Source organism: Propithecus coquereli, unplaced genomic scaffold (genome assembly GCF_000956105.1).
Source record: "Propithecus coquereli isolate 6110/MARCELLA unplaced genomic scaffold, Pcoq_1.0 Scaffold28, whole genome shotgun sequence".
Taxonomy (NCBI): domain Eukaryota; kingdom Metazoa; phylum Chordata; class Mammalia; order Primates; family Indriidae; genus Propithecus; species Propithecus coquereli.
In genome coordinates, this window is record NW_012148396.1 from 12092393 (window position 1) to 12109750 (window position 17358).

At 60.8% G+C, this 17358-nt stretch overlaps 2 protein-coding genes across 12 annotated transcripts in view; both read right to left on the bottom strand.

Moving 5' to 3' along the window:
• SCRIB (scribbled planar cell polarity protein) overlaps positions 1-3242 on the bottom strand; it is a 23303-nt gene extending 20061 nt beyond the window's left edge. For all 4 annotated transcript variants that reach the window (XM_012648108.1, XM_012648109.1, XM_012648110.1 and 1 more), the window contains exons 1-9: positions 3070-3242; positions 1757-1874; positions 1573-1651; positions 1389-1478; positions 1240-1296; positions 1100-1163; positions 920-994; positions 707-851; positions 136-254 (exon numbers count right to left, since the gene is read on the bottom strand). In XM_012648108.1, the coding sequence (XP_012503562.1) occupies positions 136-254; positions 707-851; positions 920-994; positions 1100-1163; positions 1240-1296; positions 1389-1478; positions 1573-1651; positions 1757-1874; positions 3070-3228 (906 nt within the window). In that variant the 5' untranslated portion in view covers positions 3229-3242. The remainder of the gene's footprint in view (positions 1-135; positions 255-706; positions 852-919; positions 995-1099; positions 1164-1239; positions 1297-1388; positions 1479-1572; positions 1652-1756; positions 1875-3069) is intronic.
• A 1020-nt stretch (positions 3243-4262) lies between these two features.
• PUF60 (poly-U binding splicing factor 60KDa) lies at positions 4263-16345 on the bottom strand. 8 transcript variants are annotated; one of them, XM_012648111.1, is made up of 13 exons: positions 16245-16331; positions 14920-14967; positions 12079-12171; positions 9734-9829; positions 9519-9608; positions 8613-8663; positions 6284-6445; positions 6107-6199; positions 5766-5979; positions 5492-5682; positions 5226-5361; positions 4789-5024; positions 4263-4705 (listed from the first exon to the last, which is right to left on the bottom strand). In XM_012648111.1, the coding sequence occupies exons 1-13, from the start codon at positions 16266-16268 to the stop codon at positions 4406-4408; spliced, it is 1734 nt and encodes a 577-aa protein (XP_012503565.1). In that variant the 5' UTR covers positions 16269-16331; the 3' UTR covers positions 4263-4405. The 8 variants fall into 8 exon arrangements, with proteins under 8 accessions (XP_012503565.1, XP_012503567.1, XP_012503566.1 ...); XM_012648113.1 differs by lacking the exon at positions 14920-14967 and having other exon boundaries at positions 12079-12168; positions 16245-16345; XM_012648112.1 differs by lacking the exon at positions 14920-14967 and having other exon boundaries at positions 16245-16345.
• Positions 16346-17358: the final 1013 nt, after the last annotated feature.

Genomic DNA, 17358 nt, shown 5'->3' on the forward strand with positions numbered 1-17358 from the left:
CCGCAGGCGCCAAGCTACACGCTGGCACCCCCACCTTTGATCTACATGCCCCGACATCCCCCTTCTCCTCTGCCTCCCGAGCTAACTCCGAAACCAGCTCCTGCCAGGCCTAATGTCTCTAGGGCTGGGACCCACCGTGAGCAGGTTCTCCGTAAGGATCAGCTCAGAGAGGTTCTCGCAGTCCCCAATGGCCTCGGGCACCTCGCACAGCCGGTTCTGGTCCACCTTCAGGATAGACAGCTGCTTCAGCTGACCTGGTGTTGGGGGGGACACAGTAACGGAGCCGAGTGGGGCTGAGAGCACACGAGAGTGCCAACCCACCCTCACAGCAGATAGGCCTTCAGGACGGCCACAGCCCTCCCTGTGCCCCTCCAACCATCACCTCTCTTCTAGAGGACCTGCGCCTCCTACCTTCCCCCATAAACCTAACCCAGCCCCACCTACCTCATCTCCCTGCAGAAACATACCGGGCTCCCCCACTGGCTCCGCCCACCCACCCACCTCTGGTGGACTTGATGCCCACTCAGACCTCGGCCTGACTGCCCCTCCTTGAGCCTGGCGAAGTCAAGGGCCTCGCCTCACTCTCCAATAGCAACTTGATCCACCATCACACAAAGCCACCCGACAAGGGTGTCCAGGCCTCCATGTTCCTCCCAGTGCCAGGCTCTGTGTGCAGCCCGCCCCACACTCCTCCGGGTGCACTGACCAATGCCATCAGGTAGCCGCTGCAGCAGGTTCTGGGAGAGCAGTAGGTCAGTGAGAAGCACCAGCCCGCCAAGTTCCGCCGGCAGCTCTTCCAGCCGGTTTTCCGACACATCTAGGCATACCAGGCGCCGCAGGTTCCCAAGCTCCTGAGGGCAGGCAGAGGGTCAGAGAGCGGATGGGCACCAGGTGGGAGGTCTGCCCCACCCTCACTCACCGGGGGCAGCGCCGACAGCTGGTTCCGGTCCAGCCACAGCTCCCGAAGGTTAGGCAGAGCCCCCAGAGTGTCAGGCTGTAAGAAGCAACAGGGAGGGAGTGTCCAGCAGACACTTCTGCTCTGTCCTGCCCAGGACGGCCCACCCACAGGCCCCGCCCTGTGCCCCGCCCCCACCCGCACCAGCACTTCCAGATCGTTGCCTCCCAGATCCAGCTGTTCCAGCTTGACCAGAAACGACAAGGACCTGTAGAGGAAACAGAGTTGTGGTAGGGCCATAAGCCCCAGGCCCCCAGGTGGCAGCTCCGCCCCAGCACACTCACCCCGGCAAGGACTTGAGTAGGTTCTCCCTGAGCTCCAAGGTCACCAGGTTGGCGAGGCTGAAAGACAAACCAGGGGCCTGAGCAAGGCAGGGGCAAGGCCAACCCAAGCCCCTCTCCCTGCCCAAGAGGGCACCCAAGAGGACACTCACTTTCCCACGTCCCCAGGCAGTGCCTGCAGGGACACATCATTCAGGGCCAGGTGAGCCAAGCTGCGTAGCTGAGTGAAGCCATCAGGGAGCCTGGGCAGGAGTAAACAGAGAACTTCAGACACCAGACCAGGGCCGCAGAACTTCTACAGCCCACTGTCAACCCCTACCACAGGCTGCCACCCACCTGGACAGGGGATTGCCGCTGAAGTCCGCTATCTCCAGAGCCTTGCAGAACTTGATGCTCTCGGGTATCTCGGGGATGTCTGTGACAGACGATCACAGTGGAGAGATGCCCGTGGCTTCCAGGAGGCTTCTAGCCCCACCAGGCGTGCCTCAGGCTCCACCCCGGTCCCACCCAGGGTCCCCACCATTCCGGGACACGTCCAACTCCACCAGCTGCATGAAGTTAGCCACCTCAGGAGGCAACCGCTGGATCTCGTTGTCACTCAGGCCCAGCTTCCGTAGGTTCAGCAGCCGGAAGAAGGGCTGTGGGGAGGGGATGTGGGAAGGGGAGACAGGCTCTGTACCAGGGGTCCCTCCAAAACAGAGAAGAGCTCCTGGACACAGGGGCTCAGTCACGGGTCCCTGGGCCTCTGCCTGTTCCAGGGCACGCATGGTCCTGAGGTCCAGCCATGACAACACCGTTTCAAGGAAAGCAAGGAAACACACAGCGCACACACCTGCAGCACCCAGCTCCCAACCTGAAACCTTATCTGTGCTTCCTGTTACTGCTGTACTGCCTGCCTCCAGCTGAAAAGCAGCCTCCCTGTTCCTGGACAAGGATTCTCTGCCCAGTGTCAACTCAGGACTTCACCCACCCCGAACTGCTGTGTCTGCCCCGTAGAAGAGCCCTCCAGGGGCCATGCTGGTTCCTGCTACTGCAGCCAGCAAGGAGCCTGGCTTGGGCCCAAGGTCAGAACTCAGCAAACAATTACCAAAAAACCAGTAACAAAAATAGCAAAGTGTCACAGACACATGTGGTGCTGTGTGCAGAGAAGGAATGTGAAACTTGTAAGTGATCATAGTGGACAGGGATGTCAGCCAAGCCCACGTGGGGCCACAGCCTTTACAAAACATAAATCCCAGGCATCAGACTACTCAGCACCCTGTCTTCACAAAAGGGATGCATCTTATAACCTGCTTTCTCTAGTCTCTCTGGAGTGGCCTTGGAGAAAGGAAAAGCAACTCACCAGAAAGACCAAAAGCAAAGAAAAGCACACGTACAGCCAGCTGCACAGAGCTGGGCACCTCAAGAGGGCTCCTCCACCCCACTCCTGCACTCAGAAAGAGGAGAGCAGCCAGGGGAGCAGGCCAAGCTCCCCACCTTCAGAGCAGCCCAGCAAGTGAGTGTCTACCAGCCATCGCGGGCCCACCTTCCACCCTGATCCCACCCACCTCCCCGAAGCCCCACAGTCTCACTCTGAAGCTCCTTCTCTAGGTTCAACGACTACCCCTTCCCCAGGCAGGAACCTGATGACCGCTACTACCAGGTGCCAGCCGAGGCGTCTGGTGGGGGCGGGGGGGCAGAGGGTGGGGCTGGCCAGGGTGGGGCTCTGGCCAGTAGAAACCAGCAGGGCCGGCTAAAGGCTGCCGGTGGCTCGCCCAAGCCGACTTCGCCCATCACGGGGCTGAGGGCTGGGCCCACGCCGTCGGGGCGCAGGTGCGGGCGCCGCTCACTCACCTTGGGCAGCTCGCGCAGCTGGTTGGCGTCGAGCAGCAGCTCCTCCAGGCTGCGGCTGTAACGGTAGATCTCCTCGGGCACGGCCTGCAGCGAGCAGTGCCGCTTGTCCACCGACTCCACGTGCCGGTTGCAACGCCACAGAGGGATGCACTTGAGCATGGTGCGGGCGGGCGGGCGCGGGCTCAGGCGGCGGCGCTCAGCGGGCTCGGGGCCGGGGGGCGGGGCTCGGCCCGCATGAGCGCCAGGCCCGGGAGGGGGCGCGGGCAGGGAGCGGGCCGCCCGGGACTGAGCCGGGGGCCGGCGCTGGGCCCGGCCCGCGCTCGGAACGCGCGGAACGCTCGGACTGCGGGCCTGGGCGGGGGGCGCGGCCGGGCCGGTGCTCAGACTCTCAGGGAAAGGCAGGGGAGCGGCGGCGGCGGCTCGGCATCCCTCCCGGCCCCGCTCAGCTCGGCCTGCCCGTTCGTCCGCCCGGCCGCCCGCTGTGCCGCAGCCGGAACCGCCGCCGCTGCCCGCCCGACTGCCCCGCCGACAACCGCCCGGCCGCCGCGCAGCCCGCCGGGAAGCCGAGTCCCGCCCTCGCCGCTGGAACCACAGCCCCCAGAAAGCCCCGCGGCACCAGCGCCTCTGAGGATCCGTAGCGGCCCGGCGCACGGCCTGCCGGGAAGCCAGGTTCCCATCCCGAGCGCAAAGTCCCATGGGAGTCGGAGTCGACTCCGGCCTGGCCCGGCCCTCCGTTCGTTTCGCACGGGTCCCAAGACGCTAGGCCGCGCGTTTCAACTTGCAGCCTCCTCCCATGACATGATGACGTCCACCTGTTTCCTAGCCTGGGAAGGCTGGCTCCCCAGGGCACGATGACAGCGGCTGCAGCAGCGACACTCCGTCTAGGGGATTGTGCCCCAGGACTTGAGCGACCCTGCACCAGCCTCCTCCAGCCACCCATGCAGGCCACAGCGGAGGGCGGCAAGCCCACTCCCACGCACTTCCTGGCGGAGCTTCTCAGATTGTCCTGTCATATGCTGGTCCCCCACCTGGGGCAACCCTTCCTCCCTCCACATACCCGGAGACCCCTCCCCCTTCCTGTGTGGCAGTGGGAGCCACCACTGCCTCCTTGCCTTGCACCACTACAGGAGGGATGGACACACACAGACACACACACGCGCCGGGCCCCACAGGACCAATGTCAGACTAAGACGTTCAGGGCCAGCAGCATCTGCACCTTTATGCACACTATAGGCTGGGCTGGGCAGAGGGCACCTGGCCCCAAGGACACCACTGTATCACTATAAAACCCAAAGGAAACAAGGAGTAAGTGCGAGTCCGGGGAATGGGGCCAAGGTCACGCAGAAAGGTCACTGTTATCAAAACGCTCCTGGTCATACACTTCAGCCACCACCTTGCGGCCAGCAAACCAGCGCCCATTGAGGGCCTGGATGGCCTTATGAGTCTCTGAGGCTATGGAAAACTCCACAAAGATCTTGACAATGATTTCTGCGTCCTCCTCCTCGCCCTGCTTCTCTTGGTAGATGATGACGCGGTTGACAGCACCAAACTTGCCACACTCCTCTGTCACCTCCCCCTCCAGGTCGTCATCGATGTCCTTGGGGTCCACCATGTTGCGGAGAACCATCACTGTGGACTGTGGTGGAGGGGACAGCTGAGAGCTGTGGCCTAGCTGGATCACCCCCACTCCCCCCACCATATCAGGACCTGGCTGCCCACCTCCTGCTTTCGGAGCAGCTTCTGCATCACCATGTGGCGGGCGCTGCTGCCCGAGATGCTCATATGCTCCTGCTCGCTCAGCATCTCTGGCCGCTCTGACTCGGGAAACAGCTCCTCTTCTTCCTTCTCCTTCTTGGGCTCCAGAAGACCCAGGGTCGGAGGGCTGGCCAGGATGGGGTTCACCACTCCCACAGACGGGATGGTGACCGGAATGGGAGGACGAGCTGGGGTCACACCTGCAGCAAAACCAACCAGGTCCAGCAGTCACTCCTTCCCCCTCCCTCACCAGCCCTCTTCCCCAGGAACAGACAGCTGGTCAACCATGGCTGTCCTCATCTCAGAGTGATGCCTGGAGCAAGAGGGCCCAGAAGCTGAAGGCAGCATGCCTGGAGATGACAAGGCAGGAAAGGAGGGGGCAGGGACCCACTCAGACTCACCTGTGATGACTCCAGGAGCTTGGGCAGCCATGACGGCCTGGGGCAAAGCCCCCAGGGGCTGGGCCAGGGTCAGTGCTGGGGACACCAGTCCAGGTGTGGCCAGGGTACCCAGCACCGCTGCTCCGGCCACTGCTTCCTGCAATCCAAAAGGCTACCACACTGAGCTCCTGGTCTGAGTACTTAAGACGACTTAAAAAGCCAGTCCCCAAAGGATCAGGAGCCCATCCACCCACTCTCAAGCCCACCCAGCTGTGTTGAGTCCTCACCTGAGCAGTAATCTTGGCTGTGGCTGCAGCTGCAGCCACAGCAGCAGCAGGTGGGAGACCTCCAGGCGTGGCAGGTGTAAGCAGAGGCATGGGGGGTGTGACAGCCTTGCCCACCCGCAAGTACTGACCACCCAGGTCAAAGAGGTTCATGGAGGACACAGCATCTTGGGACGACTGGGCCTTCTCATACTCTGTAGGGCAGGAGCAGCAGTGAGGAGGGCCAGTCCCCCAGCATTGGGCAGCCCCTCCCCTGCCTCAGCCACCCCAAGCTCACCAATGAAGCCGTAGCCCTTGTGCTTGCCAGTCGTCGGGTCCCGGGCTAGTGTGCAAGACTTGATTTTGCCGAAGGCCTCAAACACACTCTTGATGTCATCATCTGAGAGGTCCTGGTGCACAGAGGCCACATAGATGCGATTGAAGGCCCGCGCCTCCTCAGCCAGCTGATCTATGATGGGCTGGGCCTGCCCGATGTTGCTGGGCCTGCCCACCTGGGGAAAAGCAGGGAAACAGCCACTTGTCAGCCGAGGCCCAGCCACGTCCGGCTGCTGCAGAGGGGCTGCTTTGTGGGTCTGCAGGGGATGGAGAGACACCCAAGGCCCAGCCCCTTGCCCTCACCTTGATGTTCCTGCCCCCCAGCATCACCGAATTCATCTGCTCCAAGGCCAGCTGCGCAGCTTCTGGGACCTCGTATTCTACAAAAGCAAAGCCCTGGACACAGGGACGTATCTGTTAGGCTGGGAGAGCCCAGTGAGGGACGCAAACCCTGGGCAGGCAGGCAGCCAGCTTGCTCACCTTGTGCTTCATGGTGACAGAGTCCCAAGACATGTCAATGCTCTTGATGGGGCCAAAGGGGGCAAAGGCCTGGCGAATGGTGTCCTCCCCCAGCTCGTAGTAGATGGAGCCGACGTATACCCGGCACATGATGGCCAGCGCCCGCTGCCGCTGAGCCGCCATCTGTAGCAGGACAGAGGGGGAAAGAACCACTGGCCAGTCAGGGGTGGCAGGAGGCTGGGCAGCCCACTCCCCTACTGGTCCACCCGCCCAGCTCCACTGTGGGGAGGGCTCCCCACACGGCAGCAGGTGCAGGCTCGGCCCCTACAGTCTGGATGTGGGGGTCAGCAGGACCCTGCCCCAGGAAGGAAGGCCAGGCCCAGCAGCAGGATGCAGACGCACCCCAGCCCGTCCAGGTCTTTGGCAGACTGCGGCAGCAAAGCTGACAAGTGGTCCGGAGGCAGGGCCATGTGCCCTCTCGCCAAGTCCACCCCCCAGTCCAGAGGCCAGGTGTCCCAGCTGGGCTGGGAGATCCTCCCACTGTCCCAGCCAAGTGCTACGACCGAAGAGGGAAGGAGGAGCCGTCCAAGCTGGAGGGACCCACTGGTTTGGAGACCAGAAGAGAGGGCAGAAGACAGGGCAGCCACTGCCCAGAAGACACCCCAGGTGAGGAGCTCAGGAGCCCAGCCAGGGGCTCCCTGGAGAGAGAATGAGGAGCAGCTGCTCATGTGGGGCCAACTGAGGCAGGGACTCAGTGCTCTGCACCCTCCTAGTCCCCTGAAACCTCTCCAAAAATAGAGCTGCCTGGAGCCCATGCCACAGCCAAGAGACCTGGCCCAGGCAAGATCTCCTGAGATGGCCCCCGGGCATCACGAGGTAGCAGAGACCCTAAAAGGAGAAGCCCCAGGACTCCCTGGAGCCGGGGAGGGTGACAGGCCCGGCAAGTCCAGGGCCTTGGTTACGAGCTTAGCTGTATGTGCTGAGGGACCTCCCCATATCCTCAGGGACAGGGTTCCCTCCCCTGCCAGCTCACAGGAGAGACATGCCAGGAAGGGGAGTTCTAGAGCCAAATGCAGTGGGCTGCAGGGAGACCATGGGCCTGAGCCTCTCTATCTCACAAAGGTCCCATAGGCCAGAGACCAGCTTCCTTCTTCAGACATCAGCTGGCATAGTACAGGCAGAGCCTTCTCCACCCTCAGAGAGGGGCCTAAAAGGTCCACATCTCCCCCAAGCATAGGACTCCCCAAGGTGGGATATCTATCTTCCCCCAAACTAGGAATTCCTTGAAAATGAAACTGTTCTCTCCTCAAACTGGACCCCCCAAAGAGGCCTCAGACTCCCCGCACAGACCAAGGACCCTTAAAGGTGGAACCATGTCCCCTTCTCACAGCAGGCTCCCCAGACATAAAACCAGATCTGTCCCTCAGGTCTAAGTTCCCCCAAGACAGGGCCACGTCTGCTCATCAGTGTGGGCTCCCCAACCACAGGCAGGCAGACAGCTCCCTCCCTGACCTCATCTCCCCATAGCCCAGGGCTCCCCAGAGGGTTGATGGCTCCCTTCCAGACAGACGCTTTCCAAAAAGGACAGTGGGTGCGTCTTCCCATAACAGCAGTATGCCCAGGGATGGCCCTGCTGAGTAGAAGTCTCCAGAAAAAGGGCCACATCTTCCCCTCAGGCTCCCCCAACTGGGGCCTGGCCTCCTCCTCAGCCTGCCTCTGGGGGGGAAGGGAGGGGCATCTCCTTCCCCAGACTCCTGCCCACCGCAGCCAGGGCACAGCCAACGGCCTCTGCCTCCTCCTCCCTGGCTGCGTGACCTTCCCCTAGCTGACAGCCAGGCCAAAGGCCCAAGCCCTTGCCCTTCCCTCTCTCGCTTGCTGGTGTCCCCCCAGCCCCCACCCCATCCATCCATCCATCCTCCCTCCAGGGTCTGATGGGGCCATGAGTTAGGACCCCTCTCTCCTCAGAGGCCTGACCCCAACCCAAGAGCCCAGGCAGCCTGGAGACTGACGGAGCTGGAGGCCCGTGGGTACACCCCGTGCGTGCAGGTGGCATGGATGCAGACGGGCCTGGTGCTGGCAGTGCCCCGCCCTGGCCGGCTGCCCTCCGCAGTTACCTGGCCGGTTAGTTTTAAGGCGGGCCCTCAGAGCAGATGGAGGCCTCCCCAGGGGCGGTCCCGGGGTGGGTGCCCACACCACTGGCCCCGCCATGCCTGGCGCTCTGCTGCGCTCGTCCAGAGCTGGCGGGCAGGGCCGGCTAGGGGAGCAAGGTCCCCAGCGCGTGGGCTGCACTGCCCCCCTCTAGCCCTGACTAAGGACATGAGCCCCGGAAGAAGTGAGCATTTCTATTGACCGATTGCAAAGGTGAGAGAGGATCTCCAAAGCCCATTGTCACTGCTGCCATCTGAAAGACAGTAAAGACAGAGTTCAGTCTGTTGGAGCCGAGCAGTCTCCCGCTCGTCAACACCTCACGCAGACAGCGGCAAGGCCCGGAGTCCCCGCCCTGCCAGGGAGGCCTGCCTGCCTTCCCACACTGCCGGCTGACTGGCTGCCAGCACCTGCCCAGGGGGGCCTCAGAGACCCAGGTGTCCTGCCCTGCAGCCTTTGCAGCTGGGCCAGCTGGGGCAGAAGGGAGGGAGGAGGAGGAGGAGGGACGGCTAGCAGCTCCCAGCATCGTGAATGTCTGAGGGCTGGGCGGGGACAGGAGGCTCGAGGCCCAGGAACCTGCTGGCCTCACACTGGCCTCTTCCCACGCAGATAGTGAAGCCTCCAGCCACGGACCTAGAGCAGGGTCCAGTGGAGGCACCCCTGACTGTCCCCTCAGTCCTGGGCCCCATGCCAGGTGGTCTGGACTCACTGCAGGGGTGGGGGCAGAGAGGAACACACCCTACATGCAGCCACCATCGGCTGCACACCGAGGGTGGGGGGGCGCGTGGAGGAGGCACCAGTGTGAAGACCAAGAAGGGGAGGGGCACAGCCACAGAGAAGCGGCAGGGAAAGGGCCATGGGCCTTTAGGGGCTCTAACAAGCAACAGCTGGGAAAGGCTGGACCACTCGTGCCTCAGGGAGGACCCTGGGGGTCCCAAGAATGAGTCCTTGAGAATCTGAGAACCATAACACCTTCTGGGGACAGCCACAGCCATAGGAGGAGGAAGAGGACGAGGAGGAGGACGAGATGGTGGAGGTGGCAGGGAGGGGTGGCCTCCAGCAGAGCCAGCCCCGGGGTGGCGGTGGCAGGAGGTGGGGCTGGGCGGCTCACCTGCAGGTTGGTGAGCTGCTGCTGCTGGTGCGCGATGGTCTGCTTCACCAGCACGCTCTTGATGCTCTGCTCCATGGCGTATTTCTTAGCCTGCGAGAGACGGTGGTGAGGAGCGCTGGGGGCCCGGCCTGCGGGGAGATGGGCCTTCCCCTGCCCCTCCGTGGCCCCAGCTTGACCAGCCCCCACCCGCAGTGCCCCAGGAGGTACACTCTCACCTTCTGGAGGGCCTCCTGCTGCTCGGGCGTCAGGGGAGGCAGCCCCAGCTTGGCGGCTGTGCTCTGCCCATTCTCTATCTTGATAGAGTCTGTGCCCTGGTGGGAGGAACGGGGGATTATTAAGCAGCAAGCCCAAGTCCTCCCTCATGTGGCAACAGAAACCCCACCCGACCTGTCTCTCCCACAGCTGCACATGGCCTCTGGCTCAGCCCCTTCCCAGGGAGACCCAGGGCTGGCCTGGATTTGGATCTGCCCTTCTGACATTGTTGTCCCCAGCCAAGGCCCCTGTCTCCCCTAGGACCCATGGGTAGGACACAGACTGAGGCAGGCAAGTACCCTGGGGGCCCCAGGCTAAACTTGAGCAGTTGTGCGGCCCAGGCCACAGTGGCCTTCTCAAGAGCCACCAAGATAGGCAGCCAGTGGCAGGAGAGGGGCCCAGCCCTGACCCCAGAGCCTCCATCCCATGCCCTACAGGGCAGCCAGCCTCCACTGTCCTCCAAGGCAGAGAGAGAAAGGCCAAGGCTCTCTGGATGTTCTGGGACTCTGTGCTTCCTTCCAGGCTGCCTGGCACCCAGGCCTCTCTGGGTCTCTGCCATGGATATAAACTTGACATCCCTGGACTTCCAAAGTCACCCAAGTGTGGGTAAAAGACTTCCCTCCTGGCAGTGCCCCTCCCCCAACCTTAGACACCACACACCTCCTGGAGAGCCCAACAGGGGGCTCCAGCCCACCCCTACCACACTCCTGCACAGGCTGTGCTCAGCCCACTGGGAGGAGAAGCCAGGAGCAGACTAACTATAGGGAAACCGAAGTGGACACCTGCCAGCATCCTAGCCAGGCAAGCCCGGGGACCAAGAAGTGCTTAGACTGCAGTCACAGCTGGCTGCAGATCCAAGCTGATGCTACTAGGATTATGTTCATATCCCTTCTGATCCGTTTCTATGCTTTTTGCAAAGGGAAGAACATAGTGTGTGAGCAGGGAGGGAAGCACAGCTATCAGGCCTAACAGAGCCTGTGGTGTGGGCAGACAGAGCACGCCAGCTCAGAAAGACCACCAGCCAGCCCCTTCCAGACTTCCAGAGGCAATCTTGAGAGGAATGATGGAGAACAGAGGAAGGTCCCCAGCATAGGAGCGCTGAGCAAGAACAGAGACATAAAGGAGGCAGGAAGGGGCCGGCTGACCCAAACCCTGAGAACCCCCATCCTGGCTGGCCCCAGTGCTGGGTTTCTGGCACAGGTTCAAAGGGAAAGCAGCCCTGGGGGCCCCTCCACAGGCAACCAGGGCCCCAAGCAGGCCCCAAAGGTCAGTCAAAGGCTGGCTGTAGTGGGACCAGGTGCCCTAGTCCGGCTCATACTAGGCCTGTCCTCTCCACCCTCCCAGCTGGCCACAATCCCATTCCTCCCCAGGGGGAGAGAGGGCCCAGGAGCCAGAGGCTGCAACTTCAGAGCAGCTGTCTCCATGGTAATCAATGCCAATCCCCCTCCAGCCCCCTAGAAACTTTTCAATCTCCTCTTTGTCTTGGTGAACAAAAGGCCCTTCTCCCACCAACCAAGAGCCAGCTGGACAGCCAGCCAAGGGCCGGGAGCTTCAGTCCCCACGACTTCCCAGGATCCAGGCTGCATACCACCTCCCCGTTCCACCCCCGTGTGCCTGGGGGGATCAAGAGGAGGACCCAGCCCGAAAAGGCCCCCAAGCCACCTCATTGAGGCCCAACTGGAACCTTCTGGAGGTGGGCACTGCTATGGAGAAGAACAAAGAACCAGATCACCCAGAGACAAGGCTCAGCTCCACTTCCAGTGGGGCCCACTCCCAAGGGCTAGGAGACTAGACAGGCCAAGGAGCACCTGCACCCACCCTGGAGCCTGGGGCCAGGAAAAGATGCAAAGGGCCGAGTCCTAACCAGACCTGTGCTTTGACTTACACATTGTTTTGTTGTTTTATTTAAATTAAACATAGAGATCTGAATGAAAATCTGTATCTCTGGCTTTTAAAACGCTACACATTCCTAGAACATTGGGCCATCCTTCTGCACAATGCTGATGGCTAGGAGTGAACACTGGCCGAACTCCAGTCCCCAGCACCCCCACCCGGCCCTGCCTGGTGCCTGAAGCAGGGTGGACACAGAGAGCAGAGGCTGGCCCTGAGGCTAGGTGGGAGGGGCAAGACAGTGCAGGGTTTGAGCCAGGGTCCTGCGACCAGCTGTTTGCCCAGAGAGCAGAAAAGAGTCCCTGGGGCTCCTCCTGACCCACCCCCGGCCAGGCCTCTCTGGGCCCAGGGACATGCGGGTGGGCAGGCAGGCAGGCAGGCGGGCGGGCCTGAGGGAGAGGAGGCTTAAGGTCGGTACCTGTGGAGGTTTCCATTTGTCTCCCGCTGCCACCACTGCCGCTGCCGCCGCCGCCGCCGGCTCGGACCCCCCTCCTTGCTGGCCATTGACCTGCTGCAGGCGGAAGGAGGTGTTGTAACGGACAGTTGCACAGCCCCACCCTCCCAGACCTCCTCTCCTCTTCCCAAGCTGAGGGCTGAGCTCCCCATGGGTGAGCAACGGAGGCTGGGCAGGGCACAGGAAGGGACCAGCTCCAGCTTGGCCCCTGAACATTCCCAACACTACCCAGCCCACCCTGCCCATGCCTCAGATCTGCCAGCACGCCTGCAGCTGCCCAGGGCCTCGGCAAGAAGCAGAGCAGTCGGGGGAAGGCTCAAGTTGCCAGCGGGACCCGAGGAAGGGACAGGGAAGAAAGGGTAAGAGAATAAGCTGTGTTCTTCCTGCTCTAGGACAGGGAAAGCCGCCCTCCCCCACAGAGGGCGGGAGGGTGAAGTAAGCAGCCAGCTATCTCCCCCACCTCTCCTGAAGCAGCATGCCTCCCAGTGCCTTCCACAGGCTCTGGCCAAGCCCAGCCCCAGGTCCCTTGTGAGGATGCCTCTGAGCAGCCTACTAGGAGGGAAGCTGAGAAACTGGCCCACCGCACTCCAAGGGACCCACACCCAGAGAAGAATGAAAGGAAGGAGCAGTGCCTGCCATGGCCTCGTCGGGTGGCAGGGCAGAGGTAGGCCACAGGCAGGAGGCAGGCAATTTTGTGGGGCTGGGGGGACTTTGAAGGGCCCTGAAACCTACTCTACCCGCTCAGAGGCTGCACAGCAGGGACTGAGGGCAGAATGCACTCACTCTGCCCCCAACTGAAGGACAACACCTACACATGTCTAAGGACATGAGGGACAGTTGTGTCCACCTTGGGAGCCATGTGCACAGACAAAGCCAACGGCTGGGCTGATGCCACCAGCGCGTGTCTCAGGTACCCTGACCCCCAGAGGACAGACAGCAGCACAAGCCCAGCTGTGCCAGACAAAGCAGCAATGGACCTGGACACTGAAGTCACTCTGCATGCTGCCAGCACAGCTGTACCCAACTCAGCCCCACTGCTGCTTAGAAACCGTGCCGCAGAGAGAGCAAAAGGAGAAGGGGGCCCCTCTGACACGGGCCCAACCCACTGTGAGCGCACCCAGAGCAGAGGCTGCCTCTCAATGCCCACAGCAAGAGATCTTGGAAGGTCCAGCCAGACACTTGTGAATAGGGCGAACTCAGGAGCACTTTCATAATTTCCTGCAGCCCAAATTACTGCACTAGCCAACACGTGGGCCAGGACAGTGCTGAGAGCAAGACACAGCTCAGAAGAGATTTTGTCGGAAAAGTCAGTCCACTAGGGTGTCGTGCTAACTAGACCCTGGAGGAAATGGTCATTTGGCATCATAGCTAGTTATGCGCCATCACCCTCAGGACGCCCCCCAGCACCAGGCAGTGCAGCTCTGCCACACCTCAACAGCCAGAGCACAGAGGAGCACTTCTCACTGGAAGACAGGAAAGAAACTTGGGGCAGGATCACAAGGTCTCTAGGCCTCGGGCTCCTCGGCTACAGAGGGGGATGATCTGTCTCCCAGGGCTGCCATGAAGATTTAGCAGAACACCCTCCGTGAAGTACCTAAGCCGTGGGAAGCAAGCCCAAGTTCTAGCAAGTTTTAGTATCACTAATCTCATCCAGCATCAGATTCTCAGAGAAGGGTTGGCTGCAGGATGCTGCCTTCTATCTGTTGTTCAGTTCCCTTCATGTGGTGCAAAGCTGCTTACTGTGTGGCCAAGCTCCATGCTGCCTGGACACTGCAGATGCGGGAAAAACAAGATGAGAGAGAAAGATGCTCTCTCAGGAGCCTCATGGGCAACTGCTGACAAAGAATGTGCCGACCAGCACCTGGTATGACTCTTGTAGTTAAAAGTGTACTAAGAATAAAATAAAGCACGGGACAAGAAGAGAGTGACTATGAGGTATATGAGATCGTGGCAGCCAGGGAGAGCCTCTCTGTGAGATGACACTGCAGGCTGGGACCCACAGAGGAAAGTGGCTGCATCCATGGGAAGGGGAGAGGGTCCCAATCCTCCTGCCTGAAGAATCCCAAGGGGGTGGCCCCAAGTGGGAGCTGGTCGGGCTGTCAGAGAAGGGAAGAACAGAGCAATGAGTCCAAGTGGAGCAGTGTGGCCAGGAGACTGCACCCTTGCCAGGAAGGGGCTGCCTGCCTGTTTCTGCAGCTACCAGGCAGGAGGCAAACGTGAATGAGAGGAGGCACCTCTGCACCCTCCTGCACTCCCCACCAGACCACAGTCAGCCAAGGTCAGCTGCTCCATTTGCCTTCCTACAAGGGCTGAAGCAATATGAGACAGGGAGCAGGCTCACTCCTGTGTCAACCGCAACAGCGGGGAACAGGCAACCCTTCTAGAAGTCTTTCCATTCAAAATATTAAAAGAAGAATGAGTTAGACCACAGGCTAGAGCTCACTCTTGGAGCCTGCTGCAGCAAGCCTGAGCCCTGATAATCAAAACACATGTATTAACCTCAAGAGGATTAGGATGGCAAGGAACACCGCTACTGAAAACCCCTGCTTCATGGGTCAGATTTATTGCCCATGTCCACCTCAACAATGACACCAGCTGTCTGGCACTGTGCCACAGCAGACCTGAGCCCCAATTTACCCACAACCCCAAAGCACAGGGCACTGCTCTGCCGTGGCTTGGGGACATGAAGCATCCACTCTCCTCCATCTTCCTGAGTGTCTCATCCTTGTCTCTGAGCCTCCCTCTCCTTCACCACCAACTCTCTGACTGCTGCCCAGGGACAGTCACCAAGTCCTCAACCCTCACCTCTTTTCTTTCTGGCTTTCTCCTCACAAAAATCACTTGCTCCTGTGGCTTCAAGACAAAACAGGACATGATAAAGTTAGCCAGACCTGACAATCACACACTGGGCTACCCCTTACAAGCTGACGAATCTTGTGCAAATACCTCCCTCCTCTGGAAGTTGGTTTTCACCCCAGTGGAACAGGGTCCAGCCCCCAGCTCAGGGCCTGGCAATGGAAATTTAAGAATACTCTCTGACCCTATCAGTCCAGCGTCCAGCCAACTGCCCAAGTTGTCTTCTCAAATAGACCTTATCCCATTCCTGTGAGTGTGGGTTGGGGGGAGGATGGCAGGTAATAAAGGGATGAACTGTGGCTGAGAAACGTCTGGGAGGAGAGGGCTTATGGGATAAGTCCCATAAACTAAGTGTGGAGAAAAGCAAGGGAGACTTCACCATGGAGGTGCTATGTGCACAGATGTTAGTCACTCGCTGTGCGCCCCTCCCCCTCCCTGGGAGGTGGGCAATGAGCAGGGAGGGGCTCCTTCCTTTGGGTGCCCACGCCACACTGATTACAGCTCCCTCGGGGACCGTGCATGTGACATCTTGGGTAGAAACTGGTTTATGGTGCCTACCACACCTGTAAACAAGACAGAGGCTGCCTCTGTTTCGTTCCCCACTGTGCCCCAAAGCCCTCCCATAAAGCCTGGGACAAAGCGATTGCTCAGAAAACGTGTAACGAGAGAGCACGTCCTTCTCTCCCTGAATGGGGATTAACAGGATGGAGATAACTACTTCCCTGTAAAACACCGGCGAAGAGAGGATTCACGGCCGCGGGCGCAGGGAGCCAAGGCCACCCCGTCGTCACTGAGCCGTGGGTTCTTTTCTACAGGTCCCGTCCCCTTTTGGTCCCACCGACCCGGAGACCCACTAAGACAAGCCAACAAATGCCGTCACCCCAGGACCCCGCCTTCTGTCGGGACTGCGACGCACAGCCCCGGCAGCAGAGGAAAGGCGGCGACGCCCGCCTATCGCCCAGCTCGGCCGAGGGGCCGCTCGCTGGAGTCGGCCGGGCAGAGCGCGAACTCGCCGAGACTCCGACATGCGCCCCCACGCCCCCGCCGGCCTACCCCGCCGGAAACTAGAGTCCCCGGGCCGGAAGCTGCGGCCGAGGGCCGGCCATCGGCGCGCGCCCGCCCCGCCCCCGCCTCGCGCGACCCAGGACCGCGGGGGACGGTCTGCGCAGGCTGGGGAAAACCGCCGCGACTCCGGGGGCCCTCCACGCCTGGGCCGGGCCGACGACCCCTTCCCGCCAGCTGAAGGCCGCCCGTGGCCAGGGGCGCTCACTTACGAGAGCTATGGTCGCCGTCGCCATCTTGCGTCCGTCGCGGCCGCTGCGCGCGCCACACACTTCTGCTCCCTCCGCTGTCTCGCGCGATCTGGGCACCGGCGAATGGAACTCTCGCGAGAAAAGACCTTTTCGCCTTCGACGTGGAAGAAGAACACGCTTCCGGGATGGGGAGGGACAGTTAACACCCCCGGGAGGGGAGAGCGGAAGGGGCGGGACTAGAGCCGGGAGGGGGCGGGGCCGGGGGCGGGGAGTTCACTCGTTCTTAGACTCCGTGGCCGCTCCCACTGCCTCTCCGGCCGGCTACTGCTCCGTTTCTCTGCGTGTTTTACAAAAAACTTGTCTCAGGCGTAGTCCTCTAGCGCTCACCAAGGAGGCAGGGAAAAGAGCGGCCATCGCCTCCAGGGATGAGGGAGTCCGCGTAGACACCGAGTCCCGTCTACGCAAACTATCCGGTATTACAGGTGACAAAAGGGCCGCCTGTTCATACTCAGATTGGAGATGCAGCGTCTTTGCATTGTGACATCCCTGAAGTCAGCAGTCCTCATTTAATTGGTAGAATTTTCTCATTGCTAGTGAGATTCCTAAAACAGTAGTGCATCTGACGTCCCTGAACTGGTTTTCAAGGCTAGAGGTGTCCATCCGTACTGTTGGAAGAGCTGCCCTGGACATTTGCCATACGCTGCACCCAGTCCTAAGATCCCAACTCAGTCACACACACACCCCCGCCCCCCGCCCCGCCAGGAAGAAAGCACATTTGTAAGCTCAGGCACCCTGTGCTGCCTGAGGCAACAAAGCATCATCTCTGTCTAGCCGGGCAGATCTCTTTCAACCTGGGCAGGTTTAGAATTCCATCTAGACATCTCTGGTTAAATATGGCAGTATATTTTCCCCCTCTTCCTCCTGAAACCCCTCTAAAATGATAGGAAAGTTTTATAAAAGCAAAACCTGTGAGGGCAAAGAGGTGGAATATTGTGGAGCTGGAGGAAGGTGGGCGGTGGGAGCTGCTTTAGCCCTCTGGACTGCGGAGGTCAGTGTCTGAGGGGTGGTGCGTGAAAACGCACCTGGAAAAAAGAGACCCCAAACTTATATCCCTACCTGCTGAGGCCGGCAGGCA

Bases quoted from the DNA above. Each gene is read 5' to 3' on its own strand.
- PUF60 (XM_012648111.1), bottom strand. From the start codon at position 16,268: ATGGCGACGGCGACCATAGCTCTC. The intron at 9,609-9,733 runs GTGAGAGTGTAC...CGTCTCTCGCAG, and splicing joins AGCAGGAGGCCCTCCAGAAG to GCTAAGAAATACGCCATGGA. The intron at 6,200-6,283 runs GTGAGCAAGCTG...CCCTGTGTCCAG, and splicing joins CTGTCACCATGAAGCACAAG to GGCTTTGCTTTTGTAGAATA.